We start from the raw sequence: 19,843 nt of genomic DNA on the forward strand, positions 1-19,843 counted from the left end.
CTGAGAGACCTGGATAGAGTAGACATGGAGAAGATGTTTCCACTGGTTGGACAGACTAGTGCCCAAGGGCACAACCTCAGAGTGAGATGCCTTTAGAACCAAATTGAGGAGGAATTTCTTCAGCCAGAGGGTGGTTAAATCTGTGGAACTCATTGCCACAGCGGACTGTGGAAGCCAAGTCATTGAGTGTATTTAAGACAAAAATAGATGAAAAAGTTCTTGATTGGTAAGGGGATCAAGGGTTATGGAGAGATAGCAGGAAAATGGGGTTGAGAAACATATCAGCCATAATTGAATGACAGAACAGATTCAAAGGGCCAAATAGCCTAATTCTGCTCCTATGTCTTATGGTGTTTTGGTGGGAATCTAGAACTCATTGCCCATAGGGGCTGTAGAGGCAGGAACCCTTACAACATTTAAGAAGTATTTCTATATACACCTGTGATGCCAAGATATTCAAGGCTACGGGTCAAGTACTGGAAAATATGATTAGAATTATTAGGCAGTTACTTTCGACCAGCCCAAACGCAATAGTCTTCTCCTGTGCTGTAGATTTCTATGACTCTATGACCATGATTCTTGACCACTATGACACTTCTAAAGGCCCATGAACCACAAGTGATCTAGAAGCTGGCTTTACTCCACAAAACTTCCAAGCAGCCAAGAATTCCCTGCTGCTTCAATGGAACCAGCCAGATCTGAGGTGCAGAGTAACATGCACCCTTATCCTGTGCCAACAAAAACTGAAACAACAGTCGGGCCATTCGTGCTGTTTCTAAATTACTCTTGTGTTGTTCCGCTACCACAAAGATTCAGGCCCTGTTGTCGGAACTGGATATTAAGAAGCACCTTTTAAAGACCAGAACAAAACAGTGGGGTCGGTCTTCTTTTTGCCTTCTATTCAAATCCTATAGAAGGACCGATTTCTCTCCCCACTTCTATGAAAATTCTCTGCTGGTTTGAGTTGTACCTGGAACAAGGGAACTTAGTTGTGGTTGTTGGAGGTCAATCATCTCAGCTCCAGGACATATCAGAAGGTCCCCAGGGTAGTGTCCTCAGCTCAACCTTCAGCCGTACGTCAATAGACCACCTCCCTCCCCTCCATCATAAGTTCAGAAGTGGGAAACTCGCTCATGGTTGCACAATGTTCAGCATTCTGACTTCTTGGATACTGAACCAGCCTGTGTCCAATTGCAGCAGTACCTGAACAATATTCAGGCTTGGGCTGAAAACTAACAAGTAACAATTATGTCACACAAATGCTATGTCATTACCATCTCCAACAAGAAAGAATCTAACCATTGTCCCTTGACATTCGTTGGCATCACTGTCACTGAATCCTTTACTATCCTGGGGGTTGACCAGAAACTAAACTGGGCTAACCATATAAATACATAGCTACCAGAGACCATAAGACGTAGGAGCAAAAATTAGGTAATTTGGCCCAACGAGTCTGCTCTGCCATTTGATCATCGCTAATAAGTTTCTCAACCCCATTCTCCTGCCTTCTCCCCTTAATGTTTGATCCCCTCAACAATCAAGAACCTATCTATCTCTGTCTTAAATATTCTCCATGACCTGACCTCCACAGTCTTCTGTGGCAATGAATTCCATAAATTCACCACTCTCTGACTGAACAAGTTTCTCCTTGTCTCTGTTCTAAAGGGTCTTCCCTTTATTCTAAGGCTGTGCCCTCAGGTCCTAGTCTCTCCTCCGAATGGAAACATCTTCCCAACTTCCACTCTATCCAGGCCCTTCAGTATTCTGTAAGTTTCAATTAGATCCCCCCCTCATCTTTCTAAACTCCATTGAGTGCAGACCCAAAGTCCTCAAACATTCCTCATATGTTAAGCTTTTAATTCCTGGGACCCATTCTCATGAGCCTCCTCTGGATCCATTCCAGGGCCAGAACACCCTTCCTGAGATATGGGGCCCAAAATTGCTCACTGTATTCTAAATGTGTTCTGACCAGAGCCTTAAAAAGCCTCAGAAATACATCCCTGCTTTTATATTCTAGTCCTCTCGAAATAAATGCCAACATTATATTTACCTTCCTAAACACCAACTCAACCTGCAAGTTAACCTTAAGAGAATCCTGGGCTAAGATGCCCAAGTCCCTTTGCACTTCAGACTTCTGAGTTTTCTCCCCATTTAGAAATTAGTCTATGCCTCTATTCTTCCTGCCAAAGTGCATGACCTCACTTTCTTACATTGTATTCCACTTCCTTGGCCACTCACCTAACCCATCTAAATCCTTCTGCAGCCTCCCTACCTCCTCAATTTTATCTTTCCCTTCACCTATCTTTGTATCATCTGCAAGCAGAGCAGGACAGAGACTAAGAGTAAAATCATTCGCTTCCTGACCCTACCCCCTCACCCCAGAACTTGTCCATTATCTTAACATGGCACAAGTGAGGAAAGTGATAAATACTCCCCATTTGCCTCAATAAGTGCAGATCCAACAACATTCAAGAGGCTTGACACCGTCCGAAGACACAGCAAGCCACTTGATTGGCACTACATACACAAATATTCACTCACTCCATCATTAATGCTCAGTGTCATATATCTACAAGATGCACTGTAGATATTCACCAAGGCTCCTTAGACTGCACCTCCCAAACCAAGAAACACTTCTACCTCGAAGGGCAAGGGCAAAGGTACATAGGAACACCACCAGTTGCAAGTTATACTCTAAGCCACACACCATCCTGACTTGGAAATATATTCTTGTTCCTTCAATGTCACGGGCCAAAGTCTTAGAAATCCTTCCCTAATGGCATTGTGGTTCTACCTGGAGCACATGGACTGCAACGGTTCAAGCGACAGCTCACCACCACCTTCTCAAGGGCAACTCGAGTTGGGTAATAAATGCTGGTTTAACTTATGACACCCACATTCAATGAATGAATGAGAAACACTCAGATGGATGAAGGTAATCTTTTTTTTTCTGTGGGATATTGATAGTCTTGCTCCATTTTTCCAGAAGTTTCCATTCGTATCTAAGACTGAAATTCAGAAACTTTTTTTTTAAATAGCTAAATCTCCAAAATTGGTTTATCTCAACAGTAAGATCTTTTTATTTATGATTGTAATGTTTATGACTGGAGACTTCATTACCTCTGTTACAAAAGGTTAATAACTAAAGTTCTACATTTTCATAAATTCACAATCCTCTATATGTAGTTAATATATTAACATTGTCATTGCCATTACATTGGTGTGAATTCCCATCAATTCATGGTGCAGTGCAAAGATTGTGAGTCCCGTGATTTGCCAACGTTTGTTCAGATTGCTAATAACAATTCAATAGCTCACCTTCCCCCAACCAGAATGGTTTATCTTTTCATAAACCAATCGGTAAATTCTAGAAAGAGAAATATCATTTCATACAACAGAGGGTTGCAACCTTAGTTACATTGCAACAAGCCTGTACATCATGCTGCATAAATTGTTTTGAAAAGATAGAGCCCAAATTCTAAAGGTATAGAATTTGATTGCTGAAAACTTTGCAGAAATGTATTATTCTTACTGGAAACTAAACCCAGTCAAGTGGAGTAAGAGGTAGAGAGAACTGTAGATACAACAAGGGCATTTCAGTGAGACAGGATGGAGATCCACTTGACTGATGATCGCTGAGAGTCAGAAGTGAATTGTTTCTGGCAGCTTCACATTACAGCTTTTCATTGTTGAAAACTATCTTCAGTGCATTCCTGATTCCTGATTTAGACTTCAAATGTTCAAGACTGAAAACACAAGTATATCTCTGACTGACATTCTGAGACATTCTAAGAGAGATCATCAAATTATGAGGCAATGGTCATAATAACTGATTTCAAGATTCCACATTTGAATTCATTACTATAACGTTTGTACTCTTTACTGCTCTTGGTAACAGAAATAAAGCTAAGCAAGATTTTCAACTTTTCTAACAATGGTCTTACGAACATTGAAATACAAGATGTCCTACAGAAAAAGGTTCATATAAATTTCATTAGAAGCGTAACTTGAAACTCAGATCAGTCAATTCTTCTGCTTCGGGACAAAGAGAAGCTAGTTCTCCATTGATGTGCCTGACCCCCATTGCAGACTGTAGTGATAGCAATGAGGTTGGCTAGTGGATTCTGGTTGTTCCCTGATTGGGGCTGTTAACCTGGGCTAATCAGGGAATCATGGCTGACAGGTATAAACATGAGTTTCAGGGATTCTCCTCACACTAGGGACTGGCTCTCAGCTAGCTGGTCAGAGTCCATGTACTATGCACATATAAATAAAGGGTGACTTGGTGACGGGGTACTGGCCTCCATGGAATTAAATCACAGATTGCCTATGACATCCTTATAGACCATGGTCAGCCTGATGGGTGATCTTCAATCTCCTTATGAACATCACTGTGGATTGCCATTGTGGTCTGTCCCATGAACTGTTATGAATATTGTATTTTCAAGTTTACAAAAATGACTTGTTTGATAACTTGCTTTGATGTACACTGTTTGTACTTTAAGTAGTCATAATCGCATGGCTTAAAACAAGTGATGATACAAGATGCACTCTTTATAACACTTTAAAAGTCCTGTAGTTATCTTTTCTGTAACTTAGTAGACAATGTGCTGAGTAAGATTTTTGAAATATCGCCAATCTTCCCAACATTTCTTTAAGCAGTCAGTATAATCGTTCCTTTTTTTAACTAATGCATTTGGCCAGACTCAGCTCTTACAGCAGGCAACTAATATAGAAATATTTACATTTCTTCAACTTCCGGTCTTTGCAGCTTTCTTGCAGTGGATAAATTCAAGCCCAAAATATCAACAAGATAATGTTCAAATTATTGTATTTGTTTCCTTACTTTTGTAAATGTGTAAATGACAGATTCCGATACAATACTTTTAAAAGGGTAGTTTTAAAATTTGAGTTCATTCCTTCTATGAAAGTGAAAAGCTGCTAATATGACAGTGAAGCTGTCAGATGGTTGTAAATTCCTAATCGGTTTGCCACTGTCATTTTGATTGGGAAATTTGCCACTTACCTAGTCTGGCCTTTTCGATGTCTCTGGTTCCAACCAAGTTGACTCTTAATTATTGCTGTAAGATGGTCTGCCAAGTCATTCAGTCACACCAAACGACGAAAAGATCTATCATCTCCTTATCAGGGCAAACAGCTATGGTGCCAGACTGGACAGTAACACCCAAGATGAATGCTTAAAATTAAAATACTTTGTACTTTTGTATTTTATTTTAAAATAATATTTACTTCATTTAGTGATGAAAGATGAACAATTTACCCAATCATCACAACTGCATGGACAAGTGATGTGAAATTGTGATGCTTTGTGTCTCACCATGTAAGGCATTCACAGCAATCTTTTTGAAAGGACCACATTTCCTTAGAATAGATGTTCTAGCAGTTATTTTACAGAGTTTACATCATTGTAATAAGTCCATGTTTCTTCTGTTACTGTAATCTTTAACAAAAATCGTCCACAATGAAAGTCCTCTATTGAGATGATATTGACTTTCAGAGGCCCTCAGGAGTCTATCGTTAAATGTTTTGAAGTCATTGGAGAGCAGTATTCTATTCTGAGTACAACTTTCTTATTAAAGACAGCACCCACATTGAATTACTTGGGAAACTGGAAGTAGTTGGATTTGCATGTATTGATGATAAACAATAAAAAGGGTTGGAATCCCACCCACCATATATGTCAGTGTCCTTTTGAAATTCTAACTTCCTTCCACTTTGAGCTACCCTCAGGCCCTCATCCTTCTCACAAGTTGGTTTTAACCCTCCCAAACAGCACTAGTAAATATTCCTGCCAGGAAATCAGTCCAGCTTGTCAGATCTCAATTGCCTCAGAGCTCACCTCAATGCCTTAGAAACCTGATGCCTTCCTCCGATACCAATTCTATAGCCACACATGTTCAATCGATCAGTCTTCCTATTCTGATGTTCACTAGCATGTGGCACTGGGAGTAATCCTGAGACTACTGCTCTTGAGATCCTTTTTTTAAAAATTACCTTTCTTGATTTCCTATGCTCTGCTTTAAGCTCTTCATTTCTTTTCAAGTCATTGGTACCGATGTGTACCGAGACTCTGGCTGTTCACCTTCTTCCAGAGGAATATAAATCCATGATTCCAGCCACCATCAAGTTCCAAAGCCTGGAGCTCCAACTTGTGAGGGCAATGATATTTCCCGTAGATGTGTTCATCTAGGATACATGGAATATCCTTGACTAGCCACATACAGCAGAATGTACATTCCATTTCTCTCAACAGACCTGCCCTACTGTCACTTAAAAAAAAACCTCTTTGTTGCAATTAGAATAAGTAGAATAACTCATTAGTCATTCACCACCCGGCTTCTTCCTGAGGGCTTTGTGTGCAGGGCTGAATTCCTACTGGCTCTCTGTCCCTTTTTTTTTTAGCTTCTGCTCTCCTGGAGACTGACAAAGTTAGAAAAAGAAAGGTGTGTACCACCAGAGATGAACTCAAAGTCAATGTTAGTTAAACCCACCTTGACTTGGCCCTGAACCTCAACTCCCCCTTCCCTAGACTTTCTCTCTTTGGTGCTGTTTCTTAGGCAAGATAGCAAAAAACATTTTATTCTTTAGTCCTGTGCTTGACATTTTTAAATGGTCATGTTTATTAATTACCCATATATTTCAGTTATCAGCTTATTACTTGTTCTTGTTCATTGTTGTCCAAGCCTTATCTTTCTGAAATTTGCCCCCACCTACCAAGTGAAAGAAATATTGAAATCTGGCCCCCATACGGAAAGCTTGACAACTCTGTGGTCTACAGGTTGACAATTGCTAGGAAAGTTAGCAGTTTTCTGCATTCTTAGAACAGTGTGCAAGCTAATACATGGTATGCTGTCTCTTACCGTTTAAAATCAATATTGTATAATTGCTTGCTTGGATTGTATAAGGAGAGATTGCGTCTACTCGTAAAGCATTAGCAACATTACACTCAGAAAAATGCTTTCTCCAGCTGAATAACAAAAGCATTCTGATGTTGTGTAATGTACTCTGTTTTTGTCAAGACCAACACAAATAAACTAGAGGAAACCTTCCAGTCCTCCAGATAGTTACATATTTGTTCCAAAAAAACTATACACAGTTGGAATATTTCTTTTCCTCTTCTCAACTTCTAATATATTCTGCGTAAATCAAATGTTATTCTGCTAGATATTACAACGTAACAGTTTCGTTTTTAAATCTCTTATAAAATTTTCATTAATTGCTAAACCATTTCAAGCTTTATTTTGTGCAGTTGGATGTTATATTAAGTTTAAACCTACAGCATTCACAGGTGTTTCAGTATATCACTTTTCAGCTACATTCTCTAATGGATGATGGAATCAAATAACAGTAACATACCTATTTGTTTTGTTCAGTCTGTCAGGAAACTAGAGGGCATTTATGGGCATCAATTTGAAATTATTAACAGAGAATAAAAGGAGCAGTTACAAGAAATTCTTTCATGCAAAGGGTTGTTAGGGCATAGAATGCCCTAATAGAAAATGTGGTGGAATTGGACCAAGGTAGTGTAAAAAAAACATGGATAAGTATTTGAAAAGGAAATAATGAAAGGAAATTATTGGGAAAACGGGTATTTTCAGAAAATGACACAGAAACAATGGGGCATATCATTGTCTTCTATATCATCAATCAGTTAATGCTAACATACATGAGCGATAATAGTGGCAGGTGTCTTTTTGTTTGTAATAACTAAACCTATAAGACCATGAAGGAACTAGATTCCAATCCTACAGCATTCCTGTTCAAGGCACCTATGTGTATTTGACCATTTTGACTTCATAAAAATTAGTCTAAAAGCCTCATATCCACACCAGATGTTGAATTTAGATAACACTAATCGTGACACTTTTATTGATACTTGCTTGATATGTTAATTTTACTGAGCATCTAAACCATATGAAAATCTGTAAACATTTAAAATTTACAATTATCAGTGTATGATGGCATGTTGGTTTTCTAACTGGCATGCTTCTGTACAATAGGTGTGTTTCAGGAAAAGCCCCAACTTCTGCTAAATAACATGCAAACATCCTCGGACAAGAAGAAACGAGGAGAGAATCTCCCATGGAATAAAGGAGGTACAACACAGAATACACGCACACGTCAGATGTGCAGTCATGTTTTTGTCTTGTTATTACCAATTTTCCTCCAAAATTGTTTCTGTTGAGCTAGTAGGAAATTGGATTCTAAACCAAAATAAGTATGTCAAAGCATTTTCTTTTGCTCAAAGGAGCTGGTAGTTTGGAACAGCATAATATGAAGCAGTACACCTGATGAGTTCTGTGCAATTGTTGGTATCATACTATAACTTTACAATAAAATCTCTTTGCGATGCAGAAAATGGTGGTTTTTGAGCTGATCTAAATGAAGACAATCATTTGCCCTAGCAATAATGGATAAATTTGGCTTTCAACATCCCTTTAGTACAAACCTCCTTTCTACCTACTGTTTATCTGCTGTCTTCTTTCCTACATTGTAAATAGTGCTCACCTGCCACTGCTTTTGTGCCACTAAAGTTACTTCTTTCCTCCCCAGCTTTTCTTTCTTTCCTAAAGCTTTTCAGATAATTATTTTGGAGGAAGTCACACCTTGTCCTGAATGTTACACTTTCCCAGGGGCAGAATGGGACAGGGGGGTGAGTTGTTGGCAGATGGGTCCGGGGAGCTAGAAAATTAGACACAATTCCAAAGGCACTGCTCATGCAACAATTTTACATGGGAAGATGGAGCAATTAGCTGCCTTTGCCCTTTATTGGGGCATTTTTCTTCCTGTTAGAGACCAGTGACAGTTGGGAAACCCAACAGGTTTCACTGCTTGGGGTGGCCACAGGCAATGGAGGGCTACTTTGTTTGCAGGGCCCCCATTTCCAAGGTCCTGCAAAGGGAACCCCTCCATTCAGAAGGTCTAATCCTGCTCTGTATGAGCCCCCCATCCCACCCCACACCACAACCCTACCTCTCCACCCCTAGCCCATGCAATACCCATCACTCTCATTTAACTCAGTATTTAGTCTCAGAAACAATTTCCTCTGGGGACTGAATGTAATCCCAGCTGCTGAAATCAGAGAGTGAAACAACTCCCAAACTGGGGATGGAAGACTCACCTTGAGCCGATTAATGAATCATTGACTATTTGGGGAATTGTCGAGATCTTACTCTTAGTACGGTGTAGAATCCAATCACACACGAGGAGAAAAGACCCAAGACCTGAATAGGAGAAATTACCCAAAGTTCCTATTCCTAATCACAACATAGTTACTACTGCTAGAATGTGCATACACTTTAACATGCTCCGAGGACAGGATTAATCCCCTTTTTCGTGCCAACATTGCTCCTTTAGACTCCATATGCGAATAGTGATAACTTGGCCTCAGATGACTAATTCCAAATATTCAACAATTCATTGATGAGCAAGTATGATCAAAACAATTTCAAAAACTGAAAAAATTCTTGAATTTTCATAACATCATGGAAATGGGGAAGTCTAATGTCAATTTAGTTCACTTCATCCTACAACGCTAGCATCAAAGAGCTGAAGATTCTGTCAGATCCAGACCCAGTAGGTTTTAACCTCCTTACGTGGGTAACTCATCCTCTTTCTGTGGCTAATGTTGCTGCATTAGGTCTCTTATCCCACTGGCAATACAGCTAGCTCAATTCTACCTTGCACTAAGCCCAAGTGATATTAACTGTCCTTAAAGAGTATACAAAATTTCAAAACTTAAGGAAAAACAAGATAAGAAGAAAGAAAACATAAAAAAGACAAATGTTGAGTTCTAATCTTTCTCTTTGAACATGCAATTTCTCAGCTTATCACTAGCATCTTTGCAATTTAAATATATTTTCTCAGGTGGCTTACGGACCGTTTATGTCACCAAGTATGAAGATGATGTACAACCTGCCATCTACAGATTTTCTTTGGATTCCTCTGTTCCCTGGCCATGGCATTTGCCATCAACAAGGAATGGGGAGATCCCATCATTTAAAGTGAGTTCCTGCAAAATGTCTTTTGAAAAGACTACAATCTGTAACAACTGAAGTAAGAAGTTCATACTTTAAGAAAATGCTTCAAATATGATTTTTTTAGAAGAGGGAAGACTTGGGCTGACCTGATAAAATAAAACAAACAAAGAATTTTCTATGGCAGTCACGGAGCAGTTGTTTCCATGTACAGGAGCCAAAAAACTAGAGGCTGTGAATAAACACTAGTCATTAATAAATCTAATAGGGAATATAGAAGAAATGCCTCGACTCTTAGAATGGTTAGAATGTGAACCTTGCTACACATGAGTATTTGAAGCAAATAATATGATTGCATTTACAAACAAGCTAATTAAGTACAAAGGAAGATATTATGAAAGAATTAAAGTAGATGGGAGAATGTTGTGTGGAATGTGTACTTATACAGACCACTGGAACTGAATGACTGTTCTTGTGCTGTTAATGCTATACAGTATTATCACCATATTTTAACAATATCACCTTCCCAATGAATTGCATTAGTTCTTCTGTGGCACAAATTGTATTGTATACAGAATACTCTGATGATTCCCTCATACAGATTTGAGCATTACGAGTTCGATCCCTGATCTATACTGGGAGCTGATCCCGCAGCAGATTGCTAAATTTGGCTTCAGTACTCCTATGACAGTATTCCCAATCCTTGATTAGATCCAATGACTTCTACTAGAAAATCCTTAGATGCAGACATCAAATAAATCTGCTAAGCTACCCTGCCACAATAAAATATCAAGCCACCACACATAACACTGATAAAAATATAGTCACTGGAGTAAAGATGGTTAATAATAATGCAGAAATGGTTGCAAATAAATCAACACCTTCAGAAGGGAAAGAAGAATTAAGTTGTTGAATTTTGATCACCCTCATTGTTTCCCATTTCAGATTGGTTTCTGATGGAATTATCCTTTTAATCCTTTGCTACCTCAATAGCAAGTCAGACCACACACTAGAATTCTGTCCTTAAGCCTCTCTATCTCTCAGTTACCCTTTAAGGCCTTCCTTAAAGCCAACTGCACCTCATTTTAATATCTTCCACCTTGACTCAGTGTCCATTTTTGATTAATTACTCACCTGAGTAATACACCAAGGTATATTTTTCTGTATACAGGGACCCTTTATACAGAAATGTAAATCTGAATTGTAATAATCACTTTATATCTTTCTACTTCCAAGGTTTACACAGCCCCCTATGGTAACTTTACAAAGAAGCTGACTGTCTGCTCTTCCGTTGTTGGGTTGCCAAGTCGCCAGTGTCCAAGGAAGTGGATGATCACATCATTATCATGCAATACAAGGAAAGGTTGGAAGCTTGATTTCCATTTCTATGCATCAGCCACTAAACAACGTCACACTCAGTAAGTTATAAGATTTGTCAAATGTCTTTTTTGCATTTCTTGCCTACCCCCATTCACCACCCCACCTGCAAAATGCATTCCTTTGGAGTGTCAAAGATTAAGACCTGCACCCTAGATTCATTTATCCATGCTGGTTTTACTTAGGAGTCAAAGTCACAGAACTAAGGTTGATAAATTAAGTTAAACTGCAAATCAGCCTTAATCTATTTGAATATCAGAATAGACTTGAAGGGCTAGGTGGCCTAGTCCTGTTCTAATGGGGTTATATATTTGAACTATTTAAAATGATTCTAAGGTTGTCAGCTTGCTCGCCGAGCTGGCTGGTTACATACAGATGTTTCGTCACCATACTAGGTAACGGCATCAGTGCGGCCTCCAATGAAGCGATGTTGTTTTACTCCGCTTGGAATTTATATGATCTGGCCTGTTAAGTTAGGTTGTGTCATTTCCGGCTCTTTTTCGCATGGGTTTCTATATGGGGTCTAATTCCACATGTTTGTTGATTGCATTACGAATTGAAAACCAAGTCTCTAGGAATTCCCATGCATGTCTGTGGTTGGCTTGAGCTAAGATGGTCAAGTTGTTTGTGGATGTTGGGGTGATTGCTGTGGAAATTGAGGATTTGGTCAGTGTGAGTTGTCTTCCTATATACTGTGATTTGGAATTCCCCGTTGGTCATTCATTCTACCCTGATATCTACAAACAGAAGTTGATTGTTGCCTTCCTCTTCTCTTGTAAATTTGATCCCGGTGAAAACATTGTTGATAAGATGGTGTGTTCTTCTAACTTGGTGTGTTTAATGATGACAAATGTGTCGTCCACATATCGGATCCACAGTTTTAGCTGTATGAGGGGGAGGGTAGTGCGTTCCAGTCTTTGCATGACTGCCTCTGCAATAAGTCCTGAGATGAGTGACTCCATAGGTGTGCCATTGATTTGTTTGTATATGCCCCAAGACACTGGTCACACTACCCTATATCAAGAACATATCAGAACTGACAACAAGACTCTACGACCATTAGGAACCATGGTAGCACAGAAACCCACAGCCACACTACAACAAACACTCACAAGGACCAAAGACCCCATATCCATGATATACAGGACCAACGTAGTTTACAAAATACCTTGCATTGACTGCAACAAACATTACATTGGCCAGACCCCCGGAAAGAAACTAACCATCAGGATACTCGAACATCAGCTAGCAGCAAAATGACATGACGACCTTTCCCTCATCTCAGTGCACTTGGACAATGAAGGTCATCAATTTAACTGGGACAACGTGAACATGCTAGCTCAAGCCAACCACAGACATGCACAGGAATTCCTAGAGGTCTGGTTTTCAACTCATAATGCAATCAACAAACATGTGGAATTAGATCCCATTTAGAAACCTATGCAAAAAAGAACCGGAAATGACACAACCCAACTTAACAACCAGATCATATAAATTCCAAGCAGAGAAGAACAACATTGCTTTGTCAGACGCCGCACTGATGTTACTAGCATGGTGACGAAACGTCTGTAAGACAACCAGCCAGCTCAGCGAGCAAGCCAACAACCTCATCCACAACCCAAGCTACAAATCTTCACAAGAACCTTAAAATGATTCTGTTTTATTTGTTCATGAATTGTGTGTATCACTGGTTAAGCTATCATTCATTGTCCATCCCTATTTACCTTGGAGAATATGAAGCTACCTATGTGAACCACTGTAGTTCTGATGTAAAGGGTATACCAGGAGTGCTGTTAGGAAAGAATCCAGGACTGTAATCTAGAGAAGGTCAAAAATCATGCGACACCAGGTTACAGTCCAATCGGTTTATTTCAAAACACTAGCTTTCGGAGTGTTGTTCCCTATAGTACCAAGTCAGAATAGTGTGTGCCTTTGGAGAGGAATTTGCAAGTGATGGTGTTCATTAGCATCTTCTGCCCTTGGTGGTAAAGGTTGCAGATTCAGAAAGTACTGTTAGATGAGCCTTAGTGAGTTAATGCACTGAATCTTGTAGATGGTATGCACTAGTCCACTGTTCACTCATGATAAAGGAAATGATATTGAAGGTATTCAATGTAACGCTACTTTGTTGTCAACTTTGTCCTGAAGGGTGGTGGTGAGCTATTCTCTTGGACCAATTTATTACAAGTTCATCCCCATTATGCAATTAAGAAAGGAGTTTAGGATTTTGTATGCACAACAGTGAAAGAACAGTGATATAATTCCAAGTGAAGATCATGTATGGCTTGGAAGGTGATATTGGAGGAGTCCGCGTGAATGGTTGAGTGTTTCTTAAAGATCGTACACACTACAACCACTATGTGTCAGTGAAGGAAGTGAATATTGAAGGTGGTGGATGGAATGCCAATCAAGCAGGATCCTTTGTCCTGGATGCTGTTGTTGGAGATGAACCCACTCAGACAAGTGGAGAGTATTCCATCACACTCCTGACTTGTGCCATGTAGCTGGTCAACAAACAATGGAGGGACTGGAGATGAGCTACTCGCCAGTGAATTCCTAGCCACTGACCTGCTCTTGTAGCCACTGCTTCTAAGTGGCTGGGCCAGTTCAGTTTCTAGTCATTGGTAAACCCTAGATATTGATGGTGGGGGATTCATTGATGGCAATGCCATTGCATGTCAAGGGGAGGTGGTAAGATTCTCTCTTGTCGAGATGGTCATTACCTGGAGTTAAGTGTGTGGTATGAATGTTACTTGTCATTTATCACCCAAGCATGCATATTGCCCAAGTTGTCTATGGACACAAAATGCTTTAACTGCTTCAATTTAATAGATTACACACAGAGGGTGGAATTCCCCACTCCCTTGAGTGGTGTAGGCGATTCTGAAAAACGTGGGAAAATCTCATGGTCTCTTTAAGGCTTAAGCTGCAAGTTCAGAATCTTGCTAATGAGCAGAGACTACCTAATTTCCATGCATTTAGAATAGCAATTTATTGTCACATGTATTTTTTCAAAACAAAAAATACAGTGAAAATTTTTGTAAGTCACCATGCCATGGCATCTAAGTTAATGACAGAGGTCATAAACAAGAAGAAAAAAAGTAAAAGTTCATCACAGTTCAATTAACAGCCCCTGGTTCGAGGTACACTGGAAAACCTAGATGAAACCACCGCTCAGAGCTGGGCCGAGACTGCAACGTCAGGGCAAGATCACTCCACCATGCTCAGATTAGACCTCCACGCTGGGCCATTAGAAGACCCAGAAGCCACCTCTGAAGCAAGGACAAGATGAGACCTCCACGTCAGGACTAGACCCTCACATCAGACTGCTGGAATACCCGGTAGCCACTGAAGAAGATCTCCACGCCAGGTGAAGACCACCCGACCAGGCGCTAAGACAATACCACCATTGGAAGCCACCTCATCGCTGGTCCTGGGCCAGGAGAAGATGCCTTCCACCAAAGATTTGCATCTCATTAATAGCCCAACTTACATTATTTCTGTGTAGCTTCCAATTCTCCTCTCCTTCCTTGAGAAATTTGATGGTACCAATTCCCAGCATGTTATTTAGAGTTATAACATTGGGCAGTAACTCACCACTTGGCTCCTCCATGTCTTCATCCTACATCCCTGCATGTTCCATGGACACCATCCTCCTCCACTCTTTGTCCAAGCAACTGACAAACCGCCAGTGTCACCACATCATCACGCCTACTTTTGAACCAACTTTCATATCATTACAGCCCTTCAGGATTTTGCTTTGGAGCTGAGCAATAGCTAGGTCTTACATGCTTCTACCAGGTTGCTTTTCAAATACTGGTACTCAGGACTTTCATTCCATCTATACTGAATGCATCTTAAGGCTTCATTTCTTCATTGTCAGTTACTTCACACTTGTTTGGAGGCTGCCAACCAACGTGATTTTCACTTCTTTATAATGTACAGAGAGAGCAGGCAGCTTGTTACAGTTCAGAGCACTGAACTGTCAAGTGGGTTGACATGTTGCTGTATAGCACTGTGCTACATTGATGTTACACCAACAGCATGTGCCAGCAGCTTACACAACAAACACTTTGCATATGTTGGACCAAAAGGCCTTGTGTGAAAGTTGAAGGGGACTAGTCCATAGTTGGGTTATAGGCGATTACCAGCAGTCAATAGGTACCATCACAATCAGTCAAGGGCCTTAACCAGCAAATTGGCCATAGTCAGTTAGGTGCTTGATCCTGCCAGAGCCTTACCAGTCCACAGATTGGGCCATGGTCAGACCTGCCGGTCAAATGCAACTAGTCAGGAGATTACAGATTATTTGGAGTGCTATGGAAATGCTAAGGGAGGTGGATGCTGAGCAACCTTTCCTCAATGGGACAAAAGGAGGGATTGATTATGACGGATGGGGATGGAAGAGCGGTCAGTGGTGATTCAGGAGCAGGAGAGATGATCCCAGTGAATGAATAGGAAGCTCAGATGGCAAGAAGAGTTGGTAATTTAGAAGAATGATGTAGGTGACTCTTGCATTCATGAGATCTGTAGTCGTAAGCCTTGGTGAGAAGGATGTGCTGTGGCTGATTTAGAGTGAATGGTGGTCCCGTGAGTGTGAGTTAACAGAGAAAAGATGATAGCACTTACCCTTTCAAAGCACAACAGATCATTAATCTTCTTCCTGCACCGCTCTCTTTTGTATTTCATATGAAACAATGCACTGACTTGGCCACTATCTCAGTCCAAGCTGGCTAGGTTTGTTGGCTGGTCAGCAGGATACAGCACTGTCCTTCTCTCCACTACCCCCTTCACAAACACCTCCAGGTTTCTTACAGCAAACTGTGGGGCTAACGTGTCTTACTGTGCCATTTCCTCAGAGGTGACAGTCTAAGAGCACAATGTGAAAGGTATATTCCTAGCTTGAAGCATCTGAAGAACGACAGAACTTGAGTTTAAGTATGACACCAGCACCATGAACATTACATTTTCAGCAGCAGAGAGTACTGCTGCTTAATTCCAGCAAGACTAGCACCATAAAATCCAATTGCATGATTAATGAGAAAATTGTGTAAAAATTATGGCATGACAAACTGGGCATCTTGAATCCCAATGGGAAAAATATTTTGCGAGAAAAAGAGAAAGTTCAGTCCAAAATAACTGCTTTTTCCTCTGGTGGGCATTGCCAAAAGAATGGGACAGAGTCTTAAAGAAGAGCTAGGTTACCCAGAGACGACACCAAGACAACATCTTCAAAACAAAGGGGAGTGGAAATCTGGAACTCCTATCCACTATCCCACCCCACCTAACGTCCCTCCCCCAACACCCCCACCCCAGCCCACTTAAAAACCTGCTGAACCTACGTGAATTACAAGTTTCAGAACTCAGATTGTTAGACATATACTTAATTATATATTGTATATTTTGCAAGGTAAAAATATTAAGGAACCAAGGAACGTAGATGGAGTTCAGATACAGATAAAACATAATTTAGTTTAATATCAGAACATGCTCAAAATGCTAAATGGCCTGCTTTGTTTCTATGTCTTCCCCTTGTCCACATAGCACATGAAGAAAAAAATTGTGAAAATTTTTTTGTGTTTGAGGTAAGGAATGTCAGTGCTGTCAGAACAGATTCTTAACATTCTACACTCAGGGTGAGCATCAAACTAAACTCCGACTTTAAGAATGCTCAGTCAATTTGGACCAACAACATGGCTTAACCCGATCTCAATAGAGTCCTTCCCAGCTGTCTACCACTTCTACTCCCACCACACCATGTTAATGCCTTTTATATATGAGATGACCATTTGAATGCTGCATCATTCAAATTTATCACAATTGAATCAAGGAGCTAGCGAGAAGCAGGTGGAAAACTCTCCACTGGTTGGAGTCATACTTAGCACAAAGAAAGATGGTTGTGGTTGTTGTTAATCAATTAATCTCAGTCCCATGATATCACTGCAGGAGTTCCTTAACATGCTGTTCTAGAATCAACAATTTTTTTCAGTTGCTTCATCAGTAACCATCCCTCCGTCAAAAGTTCAGAAGTGGGGATGTTCATAGAAGTTTGCACAATGTTCAGCATCATTTACGTCCATATGCAGCCAAAACCAGTAAACCTCAAAGCTTCATGCCATCTAAATACTAGGCAATATACCATCTCCAGCAAGCAAAAACCTCACCGTCTCCCCTTGATGTTCAACAGGCATTACCATCGCTGAATACCCCACTATCGACATCCTGAAATTGCTATTGACAAGGTATTGAAATGGCCCATCCATATAAGTACTCTGGCTACAAAAGCAAGTCAGAGGCTAGGTTTTCTTGGAGGAGTAGCTTATCTCCCTTGTCCATCATCTACATGTCAGTAATATGATGGAATACTCACCAGTTACCTGGATGGGTGCAGCTCTATCAATATTCAAGAAGCTTGACACATCCAGGAGAAAACATCCCATTTAATTGACATATCAAACACCTTCCACCTTCAGTTTCATCACAACTGGCACACAGTCTCAGCAGTGTTTATCATATTCAAGGTACACTGCAATAGCTCGCCAAGGCTCTTCCATCAGATCTTGAACGCCATGACCTCAACCAATTAGAGGGATCAGCAGATACATAGGAACAATATCACCTGCAACTTTACTTCCAAGCTGTGCATTATCCTGACTCCAAACATAAGAAATAGGAACAGGAGTAGGCCATTCAGCCCCTGAAGCCTGCCCCACCATTCAATAATCATGGCTGATCTGCCCCAGGCCTCAACTTCTCTTTCATGTCAGCCCTGCATATCCTTCAACTCCCTGATATTTTCAAAATCTATCTGCATCCTCTTTAAATATTTTCAGTGATCTCAATTCATGCTAATACATTGCCACTATAGTGGGCTCCTTCTTGTGCAATAAACTTTTATATGGAACCTTATCAAATGCCTATTGAAATCCAAATACACCAGTTTTATTTTATATTTACCAGTTCCCCTTGATCAACACTACTTGTTATATCCTCAAAAGTCTCTAAAAAAATTTGTCTAACATGATTTCCTTTTTGCAAAACCATGTTTGACTCTGTTTGATTGCATTAAACTTAATTAAATGTCCTATTTCTTCATTAACAATGGACTGTAGCGTTTTAGCAATGTCAGATGTTAGGCTAACAGGCCTATAGTTGCCTGCTTTCTATTTACCTTCCCTACATTAGCAGTTTTCAAATTTGCTGGAACTGGAATCCAGTGAGTTCTGGAATATTTCAGCCAATGTCTCCATTACTTCTGCAACTACCTGCTTTAAAATTCTTGGATGCAGGTCATCAGGTCCTAGTGGCTTATCTGCAATTAGTCCCATTAGTTTGTCAAATACTTTGTCCTCGCGATTGAGACAGTTACAAGATCCTTCCTCTCATGTGCACCTTGCTTATCTGTTAACATTGGGATGTTTATAGTGTCTTCCACCATGAAGACTTCAAATGATATCACTGTTCCTCCACTGTTAAAACCCTGGAACTTACTTCCTAATAGAACTGCAGATGTGCCCACACACCATGGACTGCAATGGCTCAAGAAAGTAACTCATTACCATTACACCAGGACAGTTAGAAATTGGTAATAAATCCTGGCCTAACCATTGATGCCCACATTTCCATGATTGAAAAACAAATAGAGATAGCTTTGCACTGCTCACTGTTACACAAAGAACAAGGATCAACGTCCCTGTAGCATCGCAACTTACTGAGAGAGAAAAAAAATTAAACCCATATATCCAAGATTAATTTGAAAATAGATTCTAAAGTTTGTAGGATATAATACACTAGAATACATAGACCCATGTTAAGATAATTTATAATTCTGTCTTATTTTCTCTGATATGGCTGATCCCACAGGAACTGCAGGTTCTTCAGTTAGTCAATGAAGTGACCATTCTTAATTCATGAAGCCAGACAATGAGTGTTAAATATTATTCAGCTATTACACACCTCATAACTGAACCCATATTTATCTTTGCCCAACGTCCATGCCAGTAAACTTTCAAACAAGGGTCACATGAATCCTCTCAGAGGCATGAATCCTCTCAGAGGCATGATATTCTGAAGAAGGGTCTAGGCCCGAAATGTCAGCTTTCCTGCTGCTCTGATGCTGCTTGGCCTGCTGTGTTCATCCAGCTCTACACCTTGTTATCCATGAATCCTGGCTGTTCATTCAAAACCCACAGCTCAACTCACCAACTCTGATGTATTCGTAACATGCTGCTACACTGCAACTAAGGTTGATTAAGCAACCACAGGTAAGAAAATTATCATCCTGGTGGATTGATTTTTCACTTTTAACAGCACATAGTGCACAGTATTGCACAGGACCATTGGAATGTTGCATTACACTTCCATAACCTAATTCCTTTTAGACTCAGTGGCTGGAAGTTTTTGAAATATCTAGGACCCCACTGCCATGTCTGAAAGCAGGGAGCAACTCCTGTTTGAGAGTCACAGGA

The 19,843-nt window shown here is 40.2% G+C and overlaps 1 protein-coding gene across 1 annotated transcript in view; it reads left to right on the forward strand.

Moving 5' to 3' along the window:
- disp3 (dispatched RND transporter family member 3) overlaps positions 1–19,843 on the forward strand; it is a 186,959-nt gene that overhangs the window by 126,469 nt on the left and 40,647 nt on the right. Inside the window, exons 10-12 of the mRNA XM_048615185.1 lie at positions 8,022–8,117; positions 9,859–10,025; positions 11,235–11,416. Coding sequence (XP_048471142.1) covers positions 8,022–8,117; positions 9,859–10,025; positions 11,235–11,416 — 445 coding nt within the window. The remainder of the gene's footprint in view (positions 1–8,021; positions 8,118–9,858; positions 10,026–11,234; positions 11,417–19,843) is intronic.

This window comes from Rhincodon typus, chromosome 31 (genome assembly GCF_021869965.1).
Source record: "Rhincodon typus isolate 14 chromosome 31, sRhiTyp1.1, whole genome shotgun sequence".
Classification (NCBI taxonomy): domain Eukaryota; kingdom Metazoa; phylum Chordata; class Chondrichthyes; order Orectolobiformes; family Rhincodontidae; genus Rhincodon; species Rhincodon typus.